The 23272-nt window shown below is 31.0% G+C and overlaps 1 protein-coding gene across 1 annotated transcript in view; it reads right to left on the bottom strand.

Moving 5' to 3' along the window:
* Positions 1–4926: 4926 nt before the first annotated feature.
* The window catches only part of LOC119611054, a 100184-nt gene continuing 81838 nt past the window's right edge, over positions 4927–23272 (bottom strand). The window contains 8 exon segments of the mRNA XM_037966510.1: positions 4927–6244; positions 6320–6500; positions 6566–6645; positions 9435–9920; positions 10218–11754; positions 14065–15879; positions 16625–16785; positions 16846–17052. Of these exon segments, the coding sequence (XP_037822438.1) occupies positions 6138–6244; positions 6320–6500; positions 6566–6645; positions 9435–9920; positions 10218–11754; positions 14065–15879; positions 16625–16785; positions 16846–17052 (4574 nt within the window). The 3' untranslated portion in view covers positions 4927–6137.

Below are 23272 nucleotides of genomic sequence, written 5' to 3'. Positions count from 1 at the left end.
CGATTTTTGATGGAAAATATGAGTGATCACAGATTTTCACTAGTTTCTCAATTGGAGCGTTATTTATGGATTTACAGCCAATTTTAGATATTTCATATAAAAATTGATTTTTGATGGGAAATATGAGTGATCACAAATTTTCTTTATTTTCTCAATTGGAGCGTTATTTAAGGATCTACAGCCGATTTTAGATATTTCATTTAAAAATCGATTTTTAGTGGGAAATTTGAGTGATCACATATTTTCTTTATTTTCTCGATTGAAGCGTTATTTAAGGATCTACAGCCGATTTTAGATATTTCATTTAAAAATCGATTTTTGGTGGGAAATTTGAGTGATCACATATTTTCTTTATTTTCTCAATTAGAGCGTTATTTAAGGATCTACAGTCGATTTTAGATATTTCATATAACAATCGATTTTTGGTGGAAAATATGAGTGATCACAGATTCTCTTTATTTTCACAATTGGAGCGTTATTTAAGGATTTACAGCCGATTTTAGATTTTTCATATAAAAATCGTTTTTTGGTGGGAAATATGAGTGATCACAGATTTTCTTTATTATCTTAATTGGAGCGTTATTTAAGGATTTACAACCGATTTTAGATATTTCATATAAAAATCGATTTTTGATGGAAAATATGAGTGATCACAGATTTTCTTTATTTTCTCGATTGAAGCGTTATTTAAGGATCTACAGCCGATTTTAGATATTTCATATAAAAATCGATTTTTGATGGAAAATATGAGTGATCACAGATTTTCACTATTTTCTCAATTGGAGCGTTATTAAGCATTTACAGCCGATTTTAGATATTTCATATAAAAATCGATTTTTGATGGAAAATATGAGTGATCACAGATTTTCTTTATTTTCTTAATTGGAGCGTTATTTAAGGATCTACAGCCGATTTTAGATATTTCATATAAAAATCGATTTTTGATGGAAAATATGAGTGATCACAGATTTTCTTTATTTTCTTAATTAGAGCGTTATTTAAGAATCTACAACCGATTTTAGATATTTCATATAAAAATCGTTTTTTGATGGAAAATATCACTGATTTGGTTTATTTACTCAGTTAGAGCTTTTGTTAAGTATATATAGCCGATTTTGTTTCCATTTTAGTTTAAAGAAATTTGCGATTTCGGTTGTCATGCTTTCAAAGAAATCCCTCTGATATTTACTTAAACTATTTCAAGGTCTCCACGTTCAAACTACCTGAGTCATACTGATTTCCTTTTCTTTTAAAATTTTTGACATTTTTTTTTTTGCGGCAAATTCTTTTGGCATTAATAATTTGTACTTGAACCATAAAAGAAAACCTCTTCAATTATATATTTCGACAAGTTTTGCAAATAAATCATAACATTTTAAGAAAAACTTTGGTTTGGCATATAATATTTTTTTAAAATTTTCTTTGTCTCAAAAAATTAAACAATAAATAAAGATTAGACAATTATATTAAATGCATTTGCGGCGAAGAAGAAAAATTACTAATTGAAAAATCATTTTAAATTAGAATGATTAATGAGCTTCTAGAGCCAATTTCTAAAGCATTAATGTTGGCAGGGCTAAACTAAAAAAAAGCGAAAACTTTTAACTGATCAGCAGTTTTGTTAATTGAAAAAGATCTTTTGGGGTTTTTAACAAAATGAAAATTTTATGTAAAGAAATGTTTTGCATGTAAAAAAATTTTTATTTTTAACAAGAAGTGTGTCAAAGTGTATGAGATCTACTGCGATCTGTTAAGATGCGTGTGCCAAAAAATCTGATTACAAAATTTACAATCTGTATTTGCCATGTTGCTAAAAGACGTTTTTGCGCATTGACATTTTGCGGCCGACAGCTAGAAAGAAACATTAAACCAAAATACATCTTTTTGCCAAAGTTTATTTTATTATATTTTTAAAATTTTATTTAATTGTGCTAGCTTTTTTTGAAAACTTTAACAAACAACACATAATGTGAATGACACTTTTTTAAAAACGTATAAAACAAAAAAAAACGTGCAATGTCAAGGATTTCGCACTTGCCATTTGTTTGTTTGTTTTGGTTTGCAGTCGAAGTTTTGTTTGCGTACGTCCGCTAACGATCAGACTAAAGTACCTTGAGATCACCTGCTTTAAGGTAGCGAAGCCAAAAGAACCCAAAACAATTAATGCCCGCTGTGCTAGAAATTGGCAAAGTATTTGTTTATTTATTTAACTCAGAAAAACAACAAGAAATTGTTTATTTTCACTTGAAACCCCACCCACAGGGAAATTTCATTAAAACCAAAATTTTGTGAAAATTAAAGCAAATTGCTAGACCTCAAAAAAAAATAATCAGGAAATCGCCTACAATATTATTTCAAAGTTTAAAATCAATTAACCATCACTACTCAATCAATTTTTGATCAAAATAAAAATTCCTGTTTTTCTGTTAAAACATTGATGTTATGCCATTTGTTACATACTCTTCCAGTCTTTGTTCTTTTTTTTTTTTTTGTATAATAAACAATTGTTTTTGAAAAAATTTGGTTAAAATTATTTTTAATTTTTGAAAATATTTTCTTGTGTCAACAATTGTCCGTCTGTCTTTTTCTTTATTTATCTTTAAGATGTTTTTTTTTTTTCTTAAATGGCTTTTAACGAAATAATGTCTTTTGGAAACTTGCCAAAATAAATATTTTGTTTTACACTTAAAAGCTCTTTTTTTTGAATAAGTGTGTTGAAAATATTTGTACTTTTTTGTTAGAATTGATCTTTTTCATTTAGTTTTTAAACAAAGTGGCTCCCTCTATTGTTAATTTAACATTAGAAATTTGTTTGTTATGTTTGTTAGGTTTTTTCAAAAGATGGCAGGCTGTTTGTATGAAATAATTTGGAAAATATGTAAGTGTACGTTTAAAGTTTTATAAGATCAGCAAAAGATCACTTCTGCTGAAAAAAAGAAACAAGTCTATAGTCTAGTCTATAGTCTAGTCTATAGTCTAGTCTATAGTCTAGTCTATAGTCTAGTCTATAGTCTAGTCTATAGTCTAGTCTATAGTCTAGTCTATAGTCTAGTCTATAGTCTAGTCTATAGTCTATATAGTCTAGTCTATAGTCTAGTCTATAGTCTAGTCTATAGTCTAGTCTATAGTCTAGTCTATAGTCTAGTCTATAGTCTAGTCTATAGTCTAGTCTATAGTCTAGTCTATAGTCTAGTCTATAGTCTAGTCTATAGTCTAGTCTATAGTCTAGTCTATAGTCTAGTCTATAGTCTAGTCTATAGTCTAGTCTATAGTCTAGTCTATAGTCTAGTCTATAGTCTAGTCTATAGTCTAGTCTATAGTCTAGTCTATAGTCTAGTCTATAGTCTAGTCTATAGTCTAGTCTATAGTCTAGTCTATAGTCTAGTCTATAGTCTAGTCTATAGTCTAGTCTATAGTCTAGTCTATAGTCTAGTCTATAGTCTAGTCTATAGTCTAGTCTATAGTCTAGTCTATAGTCTAGTCTATAGTCTAGTCTATAGTCTAGTCTATAGTCTAGTCTATAGTCTAGTCTATAGTCTAGTCTATAGTCTAGTCTATAGTCTAGTCTATAGTCTAGTCTATAGTCTAGTCTATAGTCTAGTCTATAGTCTAGTCTATAGTCTAGTCTATAGTCTAGTCTATAGTCTAGTCTATAGTCTAGTCTATAGTCTAGTCTATAGTCTAGTCTATAGTCTAGTCTATAGTCTAGTCTATAGTCTAGTCTATAGTCCTAGTCTATAGTCTAGTCTATAGTCTAGTCTATAGTCTAGTCTATAGTCTAGTCCTATAGTCTAGTCTATAGTCTAGTCTATAGTCTAGTCTATAGTCTAGTCTATGTCTAGTCTATAGTCTAGTCTATAGTCTAGTCTATATCTAGTCTATAGTCTAGTCTATAGTCTAGTCTATAGTCTAGTCTATAGTCTAGTCTATAGTCTAGTCTATAGTCTAGTCTATAGTCTAGTCTATAGTCTAGTCTATAGTCTAGTCTATAGTCTAGTCTATAGTCTAGTCTATAGTCTAGTCTATAGTCTAGTCTATAGTCTAGTCTATAGTCTAGTCTATAGTCTAGTCTATAGTCTAGTCTATAGTCTAGTCTATAGTCTAGTCTATAGTCTAGTCTATAGTCTAGTCTATAGTCTAGTCTATAGTCTAGTCTATAGTCTAGTCTATAGTCTAGTCTATAGTCTAGTCTATAGTCTAGTCTATAGTCTAGTCTATAGTCTAGTCTATAGTCTAGTCTATAGTCTAGTCTATAGTCTAGTCTATAGTCTAATCTATAGTCTAGTCTACTCTATAGTCTAGTCTAGTATATAGTCTAGTCTATAGTCTAATCTATAGTATAGTCTTGTCTGTAGTCTAGTTTATAGTATAATCCAGTCTTTAGTGTAATATTTTGTACATGGGCATGGCTTCTCGCCTACTTAATATTTCGAAATAAAAAGTGTCCTATATTTCCTATAATTACCTGTAACAAAATCATAAATCCCTCCATAAAATTTTACAAGGATCTCATATGAAGCCTCTTTCGAACAAAAGGTTTCCCATTAAAAAATTGCCTGTATATAACTGAATTAAGGTAAAATTTAAGATATATGCTTTATTGCAACAAATGATGCATATTTAAAATATGATAGTAATTGGTGTAGGGATTACTATGGTCGAACCTTTCCTCCCCCTCTATCTAGATTATTACTAATTGTTTGAAAAAGTGTATTATATATACATACAATTTTGAGAGGGGAACAATAGCACAAAACAAAAACGTTTTTCATACAGGATGAGTCGGTCTAACATACATACATATGTATGTGACGTATACGCAATGTGCAGTAAATAGATATTACGTCTACGTCCGTAAAGATATTATAAATGTAGAAAGTTTAGAAAAAAAATCCCTTTGAACAAAAAACAAAAATTAATAAATAATATCGTTTGAATACCTTTATTTGAAAATAATGCACAAGAAATTAAATAAAATATATAATAAAGAATGAAATATTTTTAATTTTTAGTTAAAAACACAAGTAATACTATAATAGAATAATGATTAAAATTAATGAACATCGTTGTTGTTTTTTGGTTTGGTTTTCATTAAATAATATTGATTTATAAAGCATTAATAAAACATTTTAAAATGTTCGTTTTTTACTTTTCTTTAGTTAAGTCCAAAAATATTAAAGGGACCTAAGATTCGTTTGATAGTTATAAATATAATAGAACAAAATTGCACGACTGGGGGTTATAGTATAATATTAAGGTTAAATGGTTAAATTGTTTTGGAAATAATAAACAATTAAATAAAAATTTAAATTAAAAGAAAAGAGAGAAGAAAACACTAGAAACATTTATGGGGGTTAGAAAAAAAAATGTTTTAAAAATTATTGGTTTAAAGGGTGACATATGATTAAGGAGATACAATGTTGAGAAACAATGTTGCACTTGAGTGTGATAGACTAATATTGATGATTTTTATATAATTTCTAACAGGTTTTGTGTTTCAACTACTAATGTCAATGTCCTATATGTTGTTGGCTATACCGATTTAAGCAACATGTTTACATTACTCTACACAAACTTATCAGCAACATGTTGATGACTAGACTAATTGAGTTTATTTGGCAAATCTTTATCAGAAACTTTCTTTAACAAAATTTAGTTTTACTTGCCTGTAAACCTGACTTTTGCAACTTATAGCAACATATTACAATAGCTATTTGTCCTCAATCAGAACTGTAGCAACATGTTGCTAATGAAAAAAAACTATAATTCACTATTGTTGAAGTAAAAATGAATATTAGATTGAAATGTTTTCTACACTGCATCAATAGTTTTTTAGCTTTTTACAAAGTTTTGTTTGCAACATTTTAAAAGAAACATGAGATTTACAACATGTTGCATATAATTTTTGTTTAGAAACATTTTCCTTGAATTACAAAGCTTAAAGCTCCTGCATTATTTGTTGTAATAATATTCGTAAGAAAGTTATTCTATATAGTTTTTTTCATTGTTTCTCAACATTTTAGTTTTGTTAACAAAAATGTCCCTTTTAACCAACATTTCGGCGAGTAATAATTTAAATTTAACAATAATTCTAACTTAAAGCAAGAAAATGAAAACTTGTATATGTTTTTTTTTTCTTAAAAACGTTGACCAGCATTATATTTGCCAGTTACTTCTAGAGACCCGGTAGTGGTAGCAGTGCCCAAGGGATTTGAAGCACAACAAGAGTAAGTACCAGCATCATCTAAAGAAAATGTAAAACAAAAACATAATTTGTGATTAAAACCCTCAGAAAGTGGAAATTTTAGAAAAATCTTACCTGGATATGCTTGTGGTATAGTTAGACGACATACGCCATTTCTATACTCTAAAATATGTTTATTACTACTTTCCAAATCGTAACCGTTCTTATTCCACATAACCTGGGGCTGAGGATGACACTGGACAATGCATTCGAAACGGGCCTGTTGACCAGCTACCACCGCTCTATCCTTAAGAGGCTGTGGGGTTTCAATTATATTTTAACAATTTTCCTTTGATTAGTGTTATTGACTATCAAACTTACCGTTATAAACATGGGTGGTTTTTGGGGATAATCATCGCGATTTAAATGTGCATTAACTGGTACATCTTGTGGTAGATCTGCTGCGATAATTTCGTAATATTAATGACATAATTTTTAACACAAATAAGTTTGAAAAATTATTTAACAAAAACACAAACACTTACAGCGAGCAGCAAGCAGATTATTGTTTTTTTCTTTAAACATTAAAGGTATTCAAATTATGTTGCAAATACATAATTTTTTAACCTTTTAATAGTTTTATGAAAGCAGGCATTTTGTCATTATAAACACTTTTTTTTAAAACACTTAAACATGCAACATTTATTTGTTTTTTTCTAAGTTATTTTTTTCTTAATTTATAAACTTATTAACTAGATTTAATAATTTTTTTAAACAACAACAGTAAATCATGCAAATTTTTCAAATGTTTGTCATAATGCCTTTGATTTAGCTTAAGAAGATGTTATTGATGTCATTTACAAACGGTTAATGGGATTTGTTTTAAATTTTACGTTCCTAAATAATTTTAGATTTATGTTTAAATTTTTATTGTTGCCTAAAATTATGCTAATATTTTTATAATTTTAATACGGCCTAAAGATATGTTACAAAAAACACGCACACAAATTTAGTAATGAAAGATAATTTTTTTCTATTATCTTGCATAAATTCATTAACAAATTTAATTTTTCAAAAATTTTTTTTTAAATATTTCGTAAAAAATCACAAAAGTCTTGAAATTGAGCAAATTTTTATTTTGTGACAAAAAACATAAAATTAGTTTTAACAATCTGAAATTTTAGTTGATTCATGACGACTGTCTGTCAATTTGTTTCAAGGTGATCGGAACATATTTTTTTAAATGTTTTCTTAAAAGAAGTACTGTATTTCTTATAGAAAAGTTAGAGTATAACAGTATTTTTATATAGAAAAATTTGTGTATTACACTTTTTTCTATAGAAAATTTTGTGTATAACAGATTTTTTATAGGAAAATTTGTGTTTAAAACTTTTTTTTATAGAAAATATTTTGTATAACATTATTTTCTATAGAAATTTTTATGTATAACACTTTTTTATAGAAAATATTTTTTGTATAACACTTTTTTCTACAATATTTTCTATAAAAAGTTTTGTGTATAACACTTTTTCTATAGAAAATTTTGTATCACACGTTTTCTATAGAAAATTTTGTGTATAACACTTTTTTCTACAGAAAATTTTGTGTATAACACTTTTTTTCTATAGAAAATCTTACTTTTTTCTACAGAAAATTTTGTGTATAACACTTTTTCTATAGAAAATTTTGTGTATAATACTTTTTTATATAGAAAATTTTGTGTATAACACTTTTTTCTATAGAAAAATTTGTGTATAAAAATTTTTTTTATAGAAAATATTTTGTATAACATTATTTTCTATGGAAATTTTTATGTATAACACTTTTTTCTATAGAAAATATTTTGTGTATAACACTTTTTTTCTACAATAAGTTTTTTTTTCATAGAAAATTTTGTATATAACGATATTTTCTATAAAAAGTTTTGTGTATAACACTTTTCTCTATAGATAATTTTGTGTATACCACTTTTCTCTATATAAAATTTTGTGTATAACACTTTTTGCTATAGAACAGTTTGTGTATCACACATTTTCTATAGAAAATTTTGTGTATAACACTTTTTTTCTATAGAAAATTTTGTGTAAAGCACTTTTTTATATAGAAAATTTTGTGTACAACACTTTATTCTATAGAAAATTTTGTGTATAACACTTTTTCTATAAAAAATTTTTTGTATAACATTCTATAGAATAGAAAAATTTGTGTATAAAACATTTTTTATAAAAAATATTTGGAAAATCTCTATAGAAAATTTTTGTATTTAAAACTTTTTTATAACACTTTTTTCTATAGAAAAATTGGTGTATATTACTTGTCTCTATGGAAAATTTTGTGTATAACACTTTTTCTATAAAAAATTTTTTGTATAACAGTTTTTTCTATAGAAAAATTTGTGTATAAAACATTTTTTATAAAAAATATTTGGAAAATCTCTATAGAAAATTTTTGTATTTAAAACTTTTTTTATAACACTTTTTTCTATAGAAAAATTGGTGTATATTACTTGTCTCTATGGAAAATTTTGTGTATAACACTTTTTCTAGTAAAAGATTTTGTGTATAACACTTTTTGCTATAGAAAATTTTGTATATAACACTTTTTTCTATAGAAAATTTTGTGTATAACACTTTTTCTAAAAAAATGTTTTGAATAACACTTTTTTCTATAGAAACTTTTGTGTATAACACTTTTTCTAAAGAATTTTTTTTGTCTATAATACATTTTTCTAATGAAAATTTAGTGTATAACACATTTTTCAATAGAAAACTTTGTGTACAACACTTTTTCCTATATAAAACTTTGTATTTAAAAAAATTCTGTGTCTAAAACTTTGTTTCAAATCGGCTTAAAGAAGCAACATGTTGCCAAAGACTGATATTAAAATGAACTTCCAAACTTTTAATGATATTATTTGATCGATGATGACTGAAGGGGACAGTAAAAATTTATGATGAAACTAAGTGAAAGCATTTTCAGAAATTCGAAAGCTTTTGAATAGATATTAAACAGGAGTAGAAGAAGGGAGCTGAAAGCTTCATATGATCCACTATTTATACTTTTTTTAATATTTTATTAAACAAATGAAATTATTTCAATGAAAGCTTCAAAGTCAAGCTTGATCAAACCTTGGAAAGAAACATAAAAAAAACTAGAATTATTTAAAACACAACATCAAATTACAACATTAAATTTTACAAACATTACAACAAAAAAAAAAAAACGAAGACACTTTCAAATCATTTCGCACCTGGATAAGGTAAACGATGTAAATTATGTAGCGAACCATTTGAATGAAGACGATCGATATTGATATCGATCACCTGGGTATTGGGTAGACTATAACGTTTCTTAAGTCTATTCATGGCAAAAGAAGAAGAAACATTCGGTGAGGTCATCTTATACGAAGGACCTCTAGTGTGTTTGGTGGTTTCTGTATCTGAATAATAGCCACCGCTACCCGACTGTGAGCTATATAAAGGGGTCGGTGTTGAGGTTGTGGAACGTTCATGACGAACGGGTATAACTAAATCACGGCCACCTGGTAGGGGATAAGGTGACTTACGACCCGTTTGTTTTAACTGTTGCGAGGTAGTCGGGGGTAATGATGACTGCGAGCTATTCCATTTGTTGGCCACAAATTTGTGACCCTCGCCGGGGAATAATATACCGAATTCATAACCGAAATCATATTTAAAGTAAATTAAACCGGTATTGGGATCAACACATTTCGTACCTGGTTTTAACATAAAAAATCGGGGGGAAAAGGACAAAGGTAGACATTGAATTAAGAAAGATAAACTTAAAATTAAAACTTAAGTTAAGGAAACTAAAGCAAACTAATGGGTTAAATTAAGAGATATTTGGAATAAAAAAGAAACTAAAAACAAGCAAACTAAGGAAATTTTTAAACAAAAAATAAAAATTTTGACCATTAAGGGTCTTGAAATGAAGACAACACAGTTTTAGTTAACTATGAGACCTCTGATTTTACTCAAAACTTTTTATTTTTTATTTTTTATTTCAAACTTACCGTATTGTGAAACTCTGGACTCATCACGATAGGCCTGAGGCTTGTTGTCACCCTCACTGGGTGCTCTCTTAAAACCGGGTCTAAAACTGTGTGTAATAACGCGTGGCTCGGTGGAGGATCCATTAACCAGAGTCGTTTTGCTCATCTTGTGTAGATCTTCTTGAACATCTTCGACAAACTTGTGTGACTTTTGCATAAAAGTGGAACTCATAGTCTTAGCCTGCTCCTCGGCCTGAGATTGTATATAACCGTAACGGGGTGGAGAACCCACTTTGAGATTCATATCATCACGAGAAAAGTTTTGTTGTTGCTCTTGTTCGTACAGAGTGGATTGATAGTTCTGTTGATTGGAGCGCATAGACGAGTGGCGACTAAGAGATTGGGTGCGAGGATTGACACTACTGCCACGTTGTTGGCGCAAAGCATTAACATCTACCTGAATTTTGGAGGGCATTTCAGGACCACGATCAAATTCCATGGGTGAGAGTACTCGTTCATAGGAACGTGGCAGACTGCAGGAACGACCAGGACGTGGTGGTTCTACATGACGAAAACGTAGAGGACCCTGTTCACCCATGGGAGTCCAGAGGGGTGCAATTTTAGCACTCTCAATTTCACTATCATAATCAGATTCTCTAAAGTCACCGGGTACGAACTTTGTGGGCGTTGGAGGTGGTGGTACACGTTGACGAGCTGGGGTACAGCGTGGTGATGGTGTGGGACTATAAGGGAAAGGTTCCAATTGGGCTGGCTGCTGCTGCTGAGGCTGCTGACCATAGCTGTGCATGTGTGAGGAAGACTCTTCCTTTTGGGAATCGAAGTGTATAACGCGTTTGGTTTGTTGCATATTCACCACACGTTGACAGGTCTCGGAGGACTCTTTCATTTGCATAACATTCTTGGTTTCAGTAGCCATTTTGGCCATATGCAAAGGAGTTCCAGCTATGGCATTGTAATACATGGTAGGTTGGGCACTAGGTGCAGGTTGCTGATATTGGGGCTGTGGCCTAAATTGAGGCTGTGGTGGTGGAGGTGTTTGTTGCTGTTGGGCGGCAGCCAAGAACTTAGCAGCTACTGGTTTAGGCTTGAAAACTTGCTGGGTTTGCTGCTGTTGTTGTTGCTGTTTAGAGCTATAAAATTGCTTACTAGTTTCGGTTTTAACCTCATGCCTTGTTTGCTCTTGTCTAATGGGTTCAAACTTGGGTTTTGGTGCCACGGACTCAAATTCCATGGGTGAGGGTGTTACCACCACTACAGGCGATTTGTGACCATTCGTCTTGGGTACTGGTGTAGGTGGAAATACTACACGATAGCCCTTAATTTCACTCTCTGACTCACAATTGCGTGACACAGAACGGAAGCGTTCATCAATTTCACTGCTATAGTCACTGAATTCTGCTGGTGTCTTACGTTGCACTGGTATAGGACTAGGTGCTACTGGTGCTTTAATAGGTGTCGACTGGAATTTGGGTCCAGTCGTGGATGACGACGACATATTGTAGGCAATATTTTTGGTCATCGATGTAACCTTATAATCCTAAGGGAAGGAAAGCAATAAATTTTAATTAGTGGAAGAAATTTTAATGGATATCTTTTTTCAAAGAACATACGAACAATGGCTTTTGTTATAAAATTAGTGGCTTAAGAACAAGTGTTTAACATTTAGGATTAAATTTAACATAAGTATTTTTTAATAGAACTTAAACATACATGCCTGGTACAAAGTTTTAGAGTTCAAAATTAAGCGTTTTTTCTATGAGCTATGAGCTGAAAAATTCTTTTGCAAAATTTAGATTTTAAAGAACTAACTCTCTACTTATTGCTACATAGGATATTATCGGATACTACTATTAATGATTTAGGGGCAAAGAAATAAATTCAAAATTGTATTTAATAAAAAGATTTATGGGATTTTTAACAACTACTAAGCTTCTATTTTCACTTCTAGTTCACTTCTAGTGCAGCTCTAGTTGAGTTCTTGTTCAGTTCTAGTTCAGTTCTTCTTCTAGTTCAGTTCTAGTTCAGTTCTAGTTCAGTTCTAGTTCAGTTCTACTTCAGTTCTAGTTCAGTTCTAGTTCAGTTCTAGTTGAGTTCTAGTTCAGTTCAGTTCTAGTTCAGTTCTAGTTCAATTCTAGTTTAGTTCTAGTTCAGTTCTAGTTCAGTTCTAGTTCAGTTCTAGTTCAGTTCTAGTTCAGTTCTAGTTCAGTTCTAGTTCAGTTCTAGATCAGTTCTAGATCAGTTCTAGTTCAGTTCTAGTTCAGTTCTAGTTCAGTTCTAGTTCAGTTCTAGTTCAGTTCTAGTTCAGTTCTAGTTCAGTTCTAGCTCAGTTCTAGTTCAGTTCTAGTTCAGTTCTAGTTCAGTTCTAGTTCAGTTCTAGTTCAGTTCTAGTTCAGTTCTAGTTCAGTTCTAGTTCAGTTCTAGTTCAGTTCTAGTTCAGTTCTAGTTCAGTTCTAGTTCAGTTCTAGTTCAGTTCTAGTTCAGTTCTAATTCAGTTCTAATTCAGTTCTAGTTCAGTTCTAGTTCAGTTCTAGTTCAGTTCTAGTTCAGTTCTAGTTCAGTTCTAGTTCAGTTCTAGTTCAGTTCTAGTTCAGTTCTAGTTCAGTTCTAGTTCAGCTCTAGTTCAGTTCTAGTTCAGTTCTAGTTCAGTTCTAGTTCTAGTTCAGTTCTAGTTCAGTTCTAGTTCAGTTCTAGTGCAGTTCTAGTTCAGTTCTAGTTCAGTTCTAGTTCAGTTCTAGTTCAGTTCTAGCTCAGTTCTAGTTCAGTTCTAGTTCAGTTCTAGTTCAGTTCTAGTTCAGTTCTAGTTCAGTTCTAGTTCAGTTCTAGTTCAGTTCTAGTTCAGTTCTAGTTCAGTTCTAGTTCAGTTCTAGTTCAGTTCTAGTTCAGTTCTAATTCAGTTCTAATTCAGTTCTAGTTCAGTTCTAGTTCAGTTCTAGTTCAGTTCTAGTTCAGTTCTAGTTCAGTTCTAGTTGAGTTCTAGTTCAGTTCTAGTTCAGTTCTAGTTCAGTTCTAGTTCAGTTCTAGTTCAGTTCTAGTTCAGTTCTAGTTCAGTTCTAGTTCAGTTCTAGTTCAGTTCTAGTTCAGTTCTAGTTCAGTTCTAGTTCAGTTCTAGTTCAGTTCTAGTTCAGTTCTAGTTTAGTTCTAGTTCAGTACTAGTTCAGTACTAGTTCAGTTCTATTCTAAATAATCTAAATAATAAAGGTGTCTTTTTGAATTATTCGATCGGAGCCTGATAATCGTGTAATCGATAATGTAAGGTCTTTATAGCTTGCAACTCTAGAACCTTAATTTAAACTTTAACATATAAAACAGAACAACAAAAACTTAAAAACTAATTTGAACAATTTTACATATTATTAACTAAAATGCATACTTTAGAAATAAATGAGTAAGTGGGCAAATTGAAAGATTAATAAAAAAATGCTCTATGAAATGAATAAATGAAAGGATTAGTGCTAATTTACAGGAACGTGGCAGAATTAAATTTCAAATGAAAATTTCAACACAGCTTTTTAACAACAACATCAACATAGCGATGGTTAACTAAACACTCGTAACTGACAAATGTTTGATTCGAAAAATTTAACAATTACGAGCTTTTTTTTTTATAAAACATTTCAAAAGTGAACAAACTATACAATTAGATACAAGTTAAAGATAAATAAACAAAAAGCTTTGATTTGCTAACGACTTCCAAAAAAATTTTTTCGAACACAAATACGACACTACGATACGATAATAAGGTTTTTAGTGCTACTTTACAGAATTAATTGCAGACATTTAAAAGGACAAGGAATTTTGAATTGATTTTTTTATTCAAAATTTTTTTAGTTATTCTTTTTAAGCGAACCTTATCCTCATGATGATATTTATTTTCTTGCGAAGCAAATGATTCCTGTTTATCGGGACCATTATGATGGCTGGCATTCGAGGAGCTAAAGTAAAGTTGGGCTGGGGGTTGCTGCTCGAGACCAGGACCCGTAGCATTTGAAGTGGAGGAACTTTCATAATAGGATTTCTTTTCCATCATGGAAGATTCCATTTTAGAAAAACTGGATATTTCTTCAGTATCGGCAGCATAACCATTGGTTTTGAAAGCACCCTGATGGGGTTTCAAAGCGGGACGCAATGTATTTTCATCCGATTCACTGCCACTATACTTCCAACGATCGCTTTCATAATCACTTTCATAGTATTCACCACGAGGTGTTTGCAGTTTAGGAGGTACCACGGGTGGTGGAGGTTTGTAGTGGGCTTTCGTGCTTTGAGGTGTTATGGTGGGCACTGAATGTGGTAAAACCCTAGAGGGTCCTCCTTGTATGAGATTTTGTTCTAGGGTTCTTTCCATAGTTTCGACTAGAGATTGACGCCTTTGTTCTGGTTGTCCAGCAAAACAAATTTCTGGTGGAGTTCCTGGTTTTAGTTCGACACCATCAATGGGTGTTTTACTTCTGGGTGCTTGGGGTATGGGTATCGATTGTGTTACCTGCTTGACTAGGAAGGGAGCACTTAGCTCTTGCGTGGGTGTGGGTAATTTTTGTATTTTTATCTCTTTAATTTCATGCTTTTGGGATTTCGTATCATTATATTGTTCTAACTCACTGGTGCAACTTTCATAACCACTTACATGATTGGGAGTCCAGAGTTTAGACATAGCCAAACCCTCTGCAGAGGGTTTTGGAGAAGGCGAACGTGTAAATTGTTGGGCTGGTGTGGGTAAAGTGGCAGCAGGTCTCATGATCGGTTGGCCATATTCCACCTTTACCGATTTCGTTAGAGTAGTATCATGACTATAGGTCTCCGAAGCCAAAGGCATATTGGGAGCAAATGTAGGAGCTGTGTTGGCAGCCTTAGTGGGTGTCTGAGGTGGAAATATAGAGATACCACCATGAGGAGGCTCTTTACCGCTCAATTGTCTTTCTTCTAGTTTTTGTATTTTATCATTTAAAGAGGGTTTGTTGGGTTTAGAGCCATCGGCTATGAAACAAATTTCGGGTGGCGAACCCGGTATCAGATTCAAATTTTTCAAATCTTCTGCCAAATTGAAGGAAGGTTTCTTTGTTTCCACCTTTAAGGGTTTGTGGTCAAACTTTTGTTCCTCTTTGGGTGTTTCCTTAATAACCTCATCGATTTTTTTGAAATACTCAAAGGAAGAGGATTTCTTTTCGCTGCTGGTTGAGGTTGAGTTCATGAAGCTGGTGTTGTAGCTTTCATTAACGGGCGGTACTATAGTGGCAGTTACTGGTGGATAAGGTTTAGGTGGTACTGGTGGTGGGGTTTGTGTATAACCAATCTTGGTCTGCATATTTTCAAAATTGGATGAAAGTGATTTTAATTGTTCCAACTGATGACTGAAATCAGTTACATCCTGGTTAATGGGGATGTTGGTAGTAGTGTATTGGTTGGTGCTAGTTGCTGTTGTTGTTGTTGGTATAGTTTTAATCTCGTTTTGTGTGGGAACTGTTGAAGTGGTGTTGTTGTTGCTAGTACGTTGTTGTAATTCGGGCAAATCTAAGTAGGCGGATTTGTGTTCTAGACGCATGGTTGCCTCGGTAGTGCAACGATGCTCAGTTATGATCTTTGACTCAGATAAGCCATGCAAATCGTTGGAGGTGGTTATTTCAGATTGTTGGGTTTCGAACGACTGTGGTTCTTTGGCAAGCGTCTATAAAGTGTTGTTGGAGTAGTAGTAAGTTGTTGTAATTGTAATATTTTTGTTGGTTATTTTGGAGATGACAGTTGTAGTATTGGTAGTACAAGGACAATCACAATACAATCACATTTTATATATATATTTTTTTGGAATGTAGGAATGAAATTTGAATTGTTTTCAAACAAAGATGGAAGCATTGAAAAAACAAAGATGAGGCATTAAATAATTCCATTAAATATTTATTAAGGCAATTCCCCAAATTATTTAAATATATATATATTTTTTTTTTTTTCAAATAAATAATTTAAGCGTTTAATTTTGCATTTTGTTTAAAGTTCAAAAATTGTAGAGTTTTTTTGTCATAATTGAACAAGAAGGCGCGTGGTTTTTTTTTCAAAAAGAATTTATGAAAATAAAGAAAAAGTTGTACAAAATAAAGTTTAATTTAAAAAAATGTATTCAAGTAAAATATATAAAAAATCATTACAATTTTAAAATAATTATTAAAAAAAATTAAATAAAATATAAATAAAATATCATAAATATAAAAATAAAATAAATTCATAAAAAATAAATACAAATGCATTTATCAAATAAAAAATTGGGATATTTCATAAAAAAAGGGGATAAAAAAGGGTAATAAATAAATAATTAAATAAATAAATAAAAAAATATAATAAATTTAAAAATGTCTTTAAAACCAATCAATCTGTCTTGTAATGATATCTCATTTTCTAATATTCACATGCAAACTTACTTCAGATTTAAATTCACTGGGCGTCTCATAGACAATGGTCTTCACCACTTCTTGCATACGTTCCGGTGTGGGCTCCAAGACAGCGCAATCGGCAATACTTTTGGCTTCGCCGCCCGCATTGGTGGCCTTAACCATGTATTTGCCCGAATCGCTAACTTGTCCTAATCATAAATAAAATAAATTTAAGAAATCTTTCAATTCAAAAGTTCCTGCCTACTTACCCTTTTCGATGATCAATTTATGCGTATTGCCTTGTGTTAGTAGTCTATGTTGTGACAGACCCGATTCATTCAAAGGTTTTTCATCTTTCATCCAAACCACTGTGGGTTCGGGCAAACCCGTCACCTCTACTTCCATTATTATTTTTTCACCCTTTTTAACTACTTGAGCTTGCAGACGTCTGCCGAAGACGGGCGGGAAGATGGTTTCTGTAATGGCAAAATATTGACGGTTAGTTTGGGGATTTATAATTTTTTCGTTTCAATTAGGCGCAAGGGTTGGAAAATAGCTCTCTAGTTTTAAATAATAATTGTTTAAAAGCGAAAGCGTTTAGTTTCGTAAGGCGAGTTATGGAACTAAAATTAATAATAAAATTGTTCAATAAAATTTTTCGGTAAATTTCACAAAAAAAAAATTTTTTTGTGAGAATCTAGTAGATAGTCCTGTCTATAGTCTAGCCTTTAGTCTAGTCTATAGTCTAGTCTATAATCTAGTCTATAGTCTAGTCTATAATCTTTAGTCTAGTCTTTAGTCTAGTCTATAGTCTAGTCTATAGTCTAGTCTATAGTCTAGTCTATAATCTAGTCTATAGTCTAATCTTTAGTCTAGTCTATAGTCTAGCCTATAGTCTAGTCTATAGTCTAGTCTATAGTCTAGTCTATAGTCTAGCCTATAGTCTAGTCTATAGTCTAGCCTATAATCTAGTCTATAGTCTAGTCTATAGTCTAGTCTATAGTCTAGTCTATAGTCTAGTCTATAGTCTAGTCTATAGTCTAGTCTATAGTCTAGTCTATAGTCTAGTCTATAGTCTAGTCTATAGTCTAGTCTATAGTCTAGTCTATAGTCTAGTCTATAGTCTAGTCTATAGTCTAGTCTATAGTCTAGTCTATAGTCTAGTCTATAGTCTAGTCTATAGTCTAGTCTATAGTCTAGTCTATAGTCTAGTCTATAGTCTAGTCTATAGTCTAGTCTATAGTCTAGTCTATAGTCTAGTCTATAGTCTAGTCTATAGTCTAGTCTATAGTCTAGTCTATAGTCTAGTCTATAGTCTAGTCTATAGTCTAGTCTATAGTCTAGTCTATAGTCTAGTCTATAGTCTAGTTCTATAGTCTAGTCTATAGTCTAGTCTATAGTCTAGTCTATAGTCTAGTCTATAGTCTAGTCTATAGTCTAGTCTATAGTCTAGTCCTATATCTAGTCTATAGTCTAGTCTATAGTCTAGTCTATAGTCTAGTCTATAGTCTAGTCTATAGTCTAGTCTATAGTCTAGTCTATAGTCTAGTCTATAGTCTAGTCTATAGTCTAGTCTATAGTCTAGTCTATAGTCTAGTCTATAGTCTAGTCTATAGTCTAGTCTATAGTCTAGTCTATAGTCTAGTCTATAGTCTAGTCTATAGTCTAGTCTATAGTCTAGTCTATAGTCTAGTCTATAGGTCTAGTCTATAGTCCAGTCTATGGTCTAGTCTATAGTCTAGTCTATAGTCTAGTCTATAGTCTAGTCTATAGTCTAGTCTATAGTCTAGTCTATAGTCTAGTCTATAGTCTAGTCTATAATCTAGTCTATAATCTAGTCTATAGTCTAGTCTATAGTCTAGTCTATAGTCTAGTCTATAGTCTAGTCTATAGTCTAGTCTATAGTCTAGTCTATAGTCTAGTCTATAGTCTAGTCTATAGTCTAGTCTATAGTCTAGTCTATAGTCTAGTCTATAGTCTAGTCTATAGTCTAGTCTATAGTCTAGTCTATAGTCTAGTCTATAGTCTAGTCTATAGTCTAGTCAATAGTCTAGTCTATAGTCTAGTCTATAGTCTAGTCTATAGTCTAGTCTATAGTCTAGTCTATAGTCTGGTCCTAGTCTAGTCTATATTATAGTCTATCGTCTAGTCTATTGTTTAGTCTATAGTCTAGTCCATAGTCTATAGTCTTTTCTGTAGTCAAGTATATATGTATATAAAAACGGGTTTTTTAATCTTTATGACCCGATATCTTGCAAACCTGAGAAAGCCTGAGCCTGTATTTAATCTGTGTAATTTTTTTACTGCCATGGGGTTGTCTACACTTATTAATACTTAATCGACCCCAGTCGGACCCTAAAAGACCTCTTCGACTACATTCAAGGAAGTCACTTTCAATTCCCAACTACCAAAAAAATGTGTTTGCTTTCAAGTAACAATCATTCATATCGATGTATACATTAATGTCAAAAACTTGACACTAGGAAATATCCAGTTCAATTGCTTAAAAAAAGCGGGTCGCAAATCTGTCGAAATAAACCTTAAATGCAATATATGCAAAACATAAACAAACTGTCATTCAAAAGAATTCAAATAGAAAATTTATTTTCACAAATCCGTCTAAAGTGAAATATTTATTACACATCTGGGTAACATCTGTATTTGAAGATAATTTAGGATACACTCTATGTAGCAGTTTATACTTATACTATATATACATATGTATATATGAATATTGATCATGTTTATTTGAGTCTATAAATTACGTGCAAAAAGTATAATTAACAGACAATTATTTATTACACTTTCTCTTTCTAGCAAAAATAAATAAATAAATCATATAAGATTTTTAATAACAATTTCTAAAAATAATTAGCAAAAATTATTTTAATTTGAATTTCCAGTAAATTAAGAAAAAAAAACACATATCAAACAACACCTATACATTTTAATATAAAAAAAGAAAATTACGCACACACATAAACAATTAAATATTTTTGTATTGTAATTGCCAAAATAAACATTTGAACTGAATAAAAAAATATTATATTCAATTAAATTTTAAATAAAACTACGCCCACCTAAAGCATCATGCTCCAGTAACACATTATTTCAACAGGATCGTTTGCAAAAGGGGAGGAATATGGAAACTTTTGAACCCATAAGAAAATATTTGTTAATGAAATTAACATGACATCATAATAAGAAGTTAATCTTAAAATAATTTCTTATTTTTTCTAAAAATATTTTTCAAAAACGCAAACCCCTTAGATCCCTCTCTACATAATTCTAAAATTTCCTTTCAATTGCTTTTTCTTGTTTAAATGTCAATTAATTTTCATCTTAATATTCCATTTATTGATTTTTTGTTTAAAAAGTATTTTTAAAATTAAATTTGTTTTTCTTTTTTTTCTTAAAAAAATCAACTTTGAATTCACTTGGTCAGGGACACATGCCTTCAAAAACATCATCATCATCATTAAAAAAAAATACAGTACGATAATCACGATCATCATCATTGTCATTTTCATTTTGTATAAAGAATATATCGACAAGTTTTATAAAAAAAAAAATTAAATAAATAACACATAAACTAGAATAGCATTTTAAACATTTTAAAAGTTTTCGAATTTTAATTTTTGTTTATATTTATGAAAATGTTTGCCAAAAATTTTCATTTAATTTTTTTTCTTTCTTACAAATGTTACATTATTTTGTAATACCATTGCATGCGATCATTGTACTACACAATTGTAAATATTTTTTGACATTTAATTTTATGCATTTCTATGATATATGCGATCAAAATTTGATTATACGCTTTTTTTGTAAAACTACTTTGAAATTTGTTTAGATTTATAGAGATCAGAGAAGAACAACATTTAAAGTGGCCACGTGTCTCACATATTTTAGAATAATGTAAAGAGACAAACTGCACTCTATAGTCTATGGTGTAGCCTATAGTCTGGTCTATAGTCTAGTCTAAAGTCTAGTCTAGTCTATAGTCTGATCTATAGTCTGGTCTATAGTCTAGTCTATAGTCTAGTCTAATCTATAGTCTAGTCTATAGTCTAATCTATAATCTAGTCTATAGTCTAATCTATAGTCTAGTCTATAGTCTAATCTATAGTCTAGTCTATAGTCTAATCTATAGCCTAGACTATATTATAATTATATATTGTAATATTTATTAAAATTAAATTATGATAATAAAATTTAAGTAAACTAATTCATTTAACTTCAACTTTACTTAATTATTATCATAATTTAATTTTAATAAATATTACAATATATAATTATAATATTCAATATGAAATCATAAATTTTTTTTATTATCATGAAAAGTTAAATCAAGGGTATGGGTTAGGTTGATTTAGTTAATTTTTTTTTATTTTTATTGGGCTGACAATCAACTCTAATATTTGTCAGCATGGAGGGAGGGCTTTGGAAGAGTGTAGCAAATATCATCAACAGCTACACTAATACCTTTACCGCATCTTCTTCATCTCTTGTCTTTGTGGATCATTTATTTAAGTAGCTACCTAAAGTAAAGTCTATGTAATTGATTCATTTATAGTATTTTTTTATTGATATGAGAACACACCTCACCCCCACACCGACGAGCACGGCCGTAATATTAGGTAGCATCGTTCTCATAAACAAACCACCTTATGACAGAATCGTTACAGTCTATAGTCTAGTCTATAGTCTAATCTATGGTATAGTCTAGTCTATAGTCTAGTCTATAGTCTAGTCTAGTCTATAGTCTAGTCTATAGTCTAGTCTATAGTCTAGTCTATGTCTAGTCTATAGTCTAGTCTATAGTCTAGTCTATATTCTAGTCTATAGTCTAGTCTATAGTCTCGTCTATAGTCTAGTCTATAGTCTAGTCTATAGTCTAGTCTATAGTCTAGTCTATAGTCTAGTCTATAGTCTAGTCTATAGTCTATCTATAGTCTAGTCTATAGTCTAGTCTCTAGTCTAGTCTATAGTCTAGTCTATAGTCTGTCTATAGTCTAGTCTATAGTCTAGGTCTATAGTCTAGTCATGTCTAGTCTATAGTCTAGTCTATAGTCTAGTCTATAGTCTAGTCTATAGTCTGTCTTAGTCTGTCTATAGTCCTAGTCGATAGTCTAGTCTATAGTCTAGTCTATAGTCTAGTCTAAGGTCTTCTATAGTCTAGTCTATAGTCTAGTCTATAGTCTAGTCTATAGTCTAGTCTACTCTATAGTCTAGTCTATAGTCTTAGTCTAGTCTATAGTCTAGTCTATAGTCCTAGTCTTATAGTCTAGTCTATAGTCTAGTCTATAGTCTAGTCTATAGTCTAGTCTATAGTCTAGTCTATAGTCCTAGTCTATAGTCTAGTCTATAGTCTAGTCTATAGTCTAGTCTATAGTCTATCTATAGTCTAGTCTATAGTCTAGTCTATAGTCTGTCTATAGTCTAGGTCGATAGTCTAGTCTATAGTCTAGTCTAGTCTATAGTCTAGTCTATAGTCTAGTCTTAGTCTAGTCTATAGTCTAGTCTATAGTCTAGTCTATAGTCTAGTCTATAGTCTAGTCTATAGTCTAGTCTATAGTCTAGTCTATAGTCTAGTCTATAGTCTAGTCTATAGTCTAGTCTATAGTCTAGTCTATAGTCTAGTCTATAGTCTAGTCTATAGTCTAGTCTATAGTCTAGTCTATAGTCTAGTCTATAGTCTAGTCTATAGTCTAGTCTATAGTCTAGTCTATAGTCTAGTCTATAGTCTAGTCTAATATCTAGTCTATAGTTCTAGTCTATAGTCTAGTCTATAGTCTAGTCTATAGTCTAGTCTATAGTCTAGTCTATAGTCTAGTCTATAGTCTAGTCTATAGTCTAGTCTATAGTCTAGTCTATAGTCTAGTCTATAGTCTAGTCTATAGTCTAGTCTATAGTCTAGTCTATAGTCTAGTCTATAGTCTAGTCTATAGTCTAGTCTATAGTCTAGTCTATAGTCTAGTCTATAGTCTAGTCTATAGTCTAGTCTATAGTCTAGTCTATAGTCTAGTCTATAGTCTAGTCTATAGTCTAGTCTATAGTCTAGTCTATAGTCTAGTCCTATAGTCTAGTCTATAGTCTAGTCTATAGTCTAGTCTATAGTCTAGTCTATAGTCTAGTCTATAGTCTAGTCTATAGTCTAGTCTATAGTCTAGTCTATAGTCTAGTCTATAGTCTAGTCTATAGTCTAGGTCTATAGTCTAGTCTATAGTCTAGTCTATAGTCTTGTCTATAGTTCTTGTCTATAGTCTAGTCTATAGTCTTTAGTCTAGTCTATAGTCTAGTCTATAGTCTAGTCTATAGTCTAGTCTATAGTCTAGTCTATAGTCTAGTCTATAGTCTAGTCTATAGTCTAGTCTATAGTCTAGTCTATAGTCTAGTCTATAGTCTAGTCTATAGTCTAGTCTATAGTCTTGTCTATAGTCTAGTCTATAGTCTAGTCTATAGTCTAGTCTATAGTCTTGTCTATAGTCTAGTCTATAGTCTAGTGAGTAGTCTAGTCTATAGTCTAGCATTATGGTGTAGTTTATGTTCTATAAATCTCTTGTTTGTCGACCGATTCTTAAGCGTTTCTATAACTTTGATTCCAATTTAGCTCCTTATGATCCACATTCATATGATCTAAACATATCCTTGCTAATTTATCGACTCTATCCCAAATATTGGACAAACCAGAAC

Source organism: Lucilia sericata, unplaced genomic scaffold, assembly GCF_015586225.1.
Source record: "Lucilia sericata isolate MDLA Ls3-8-SP2 unplaced genomic scaffold, ASM1558622v1 Contig001349F_arrow, whole genome shotgun sequence".
NCBI lineage: Eukaryota > Metazoa > Arthropoda > Insecta > Diptera > Calliphoridae > Lucilia > Lucilia sericata.
The sequence above is the reverse complement of the archived record's forward strand: the minus strand, read 5'-3'. Positions and strand labels throughout refer to the sequence as shown.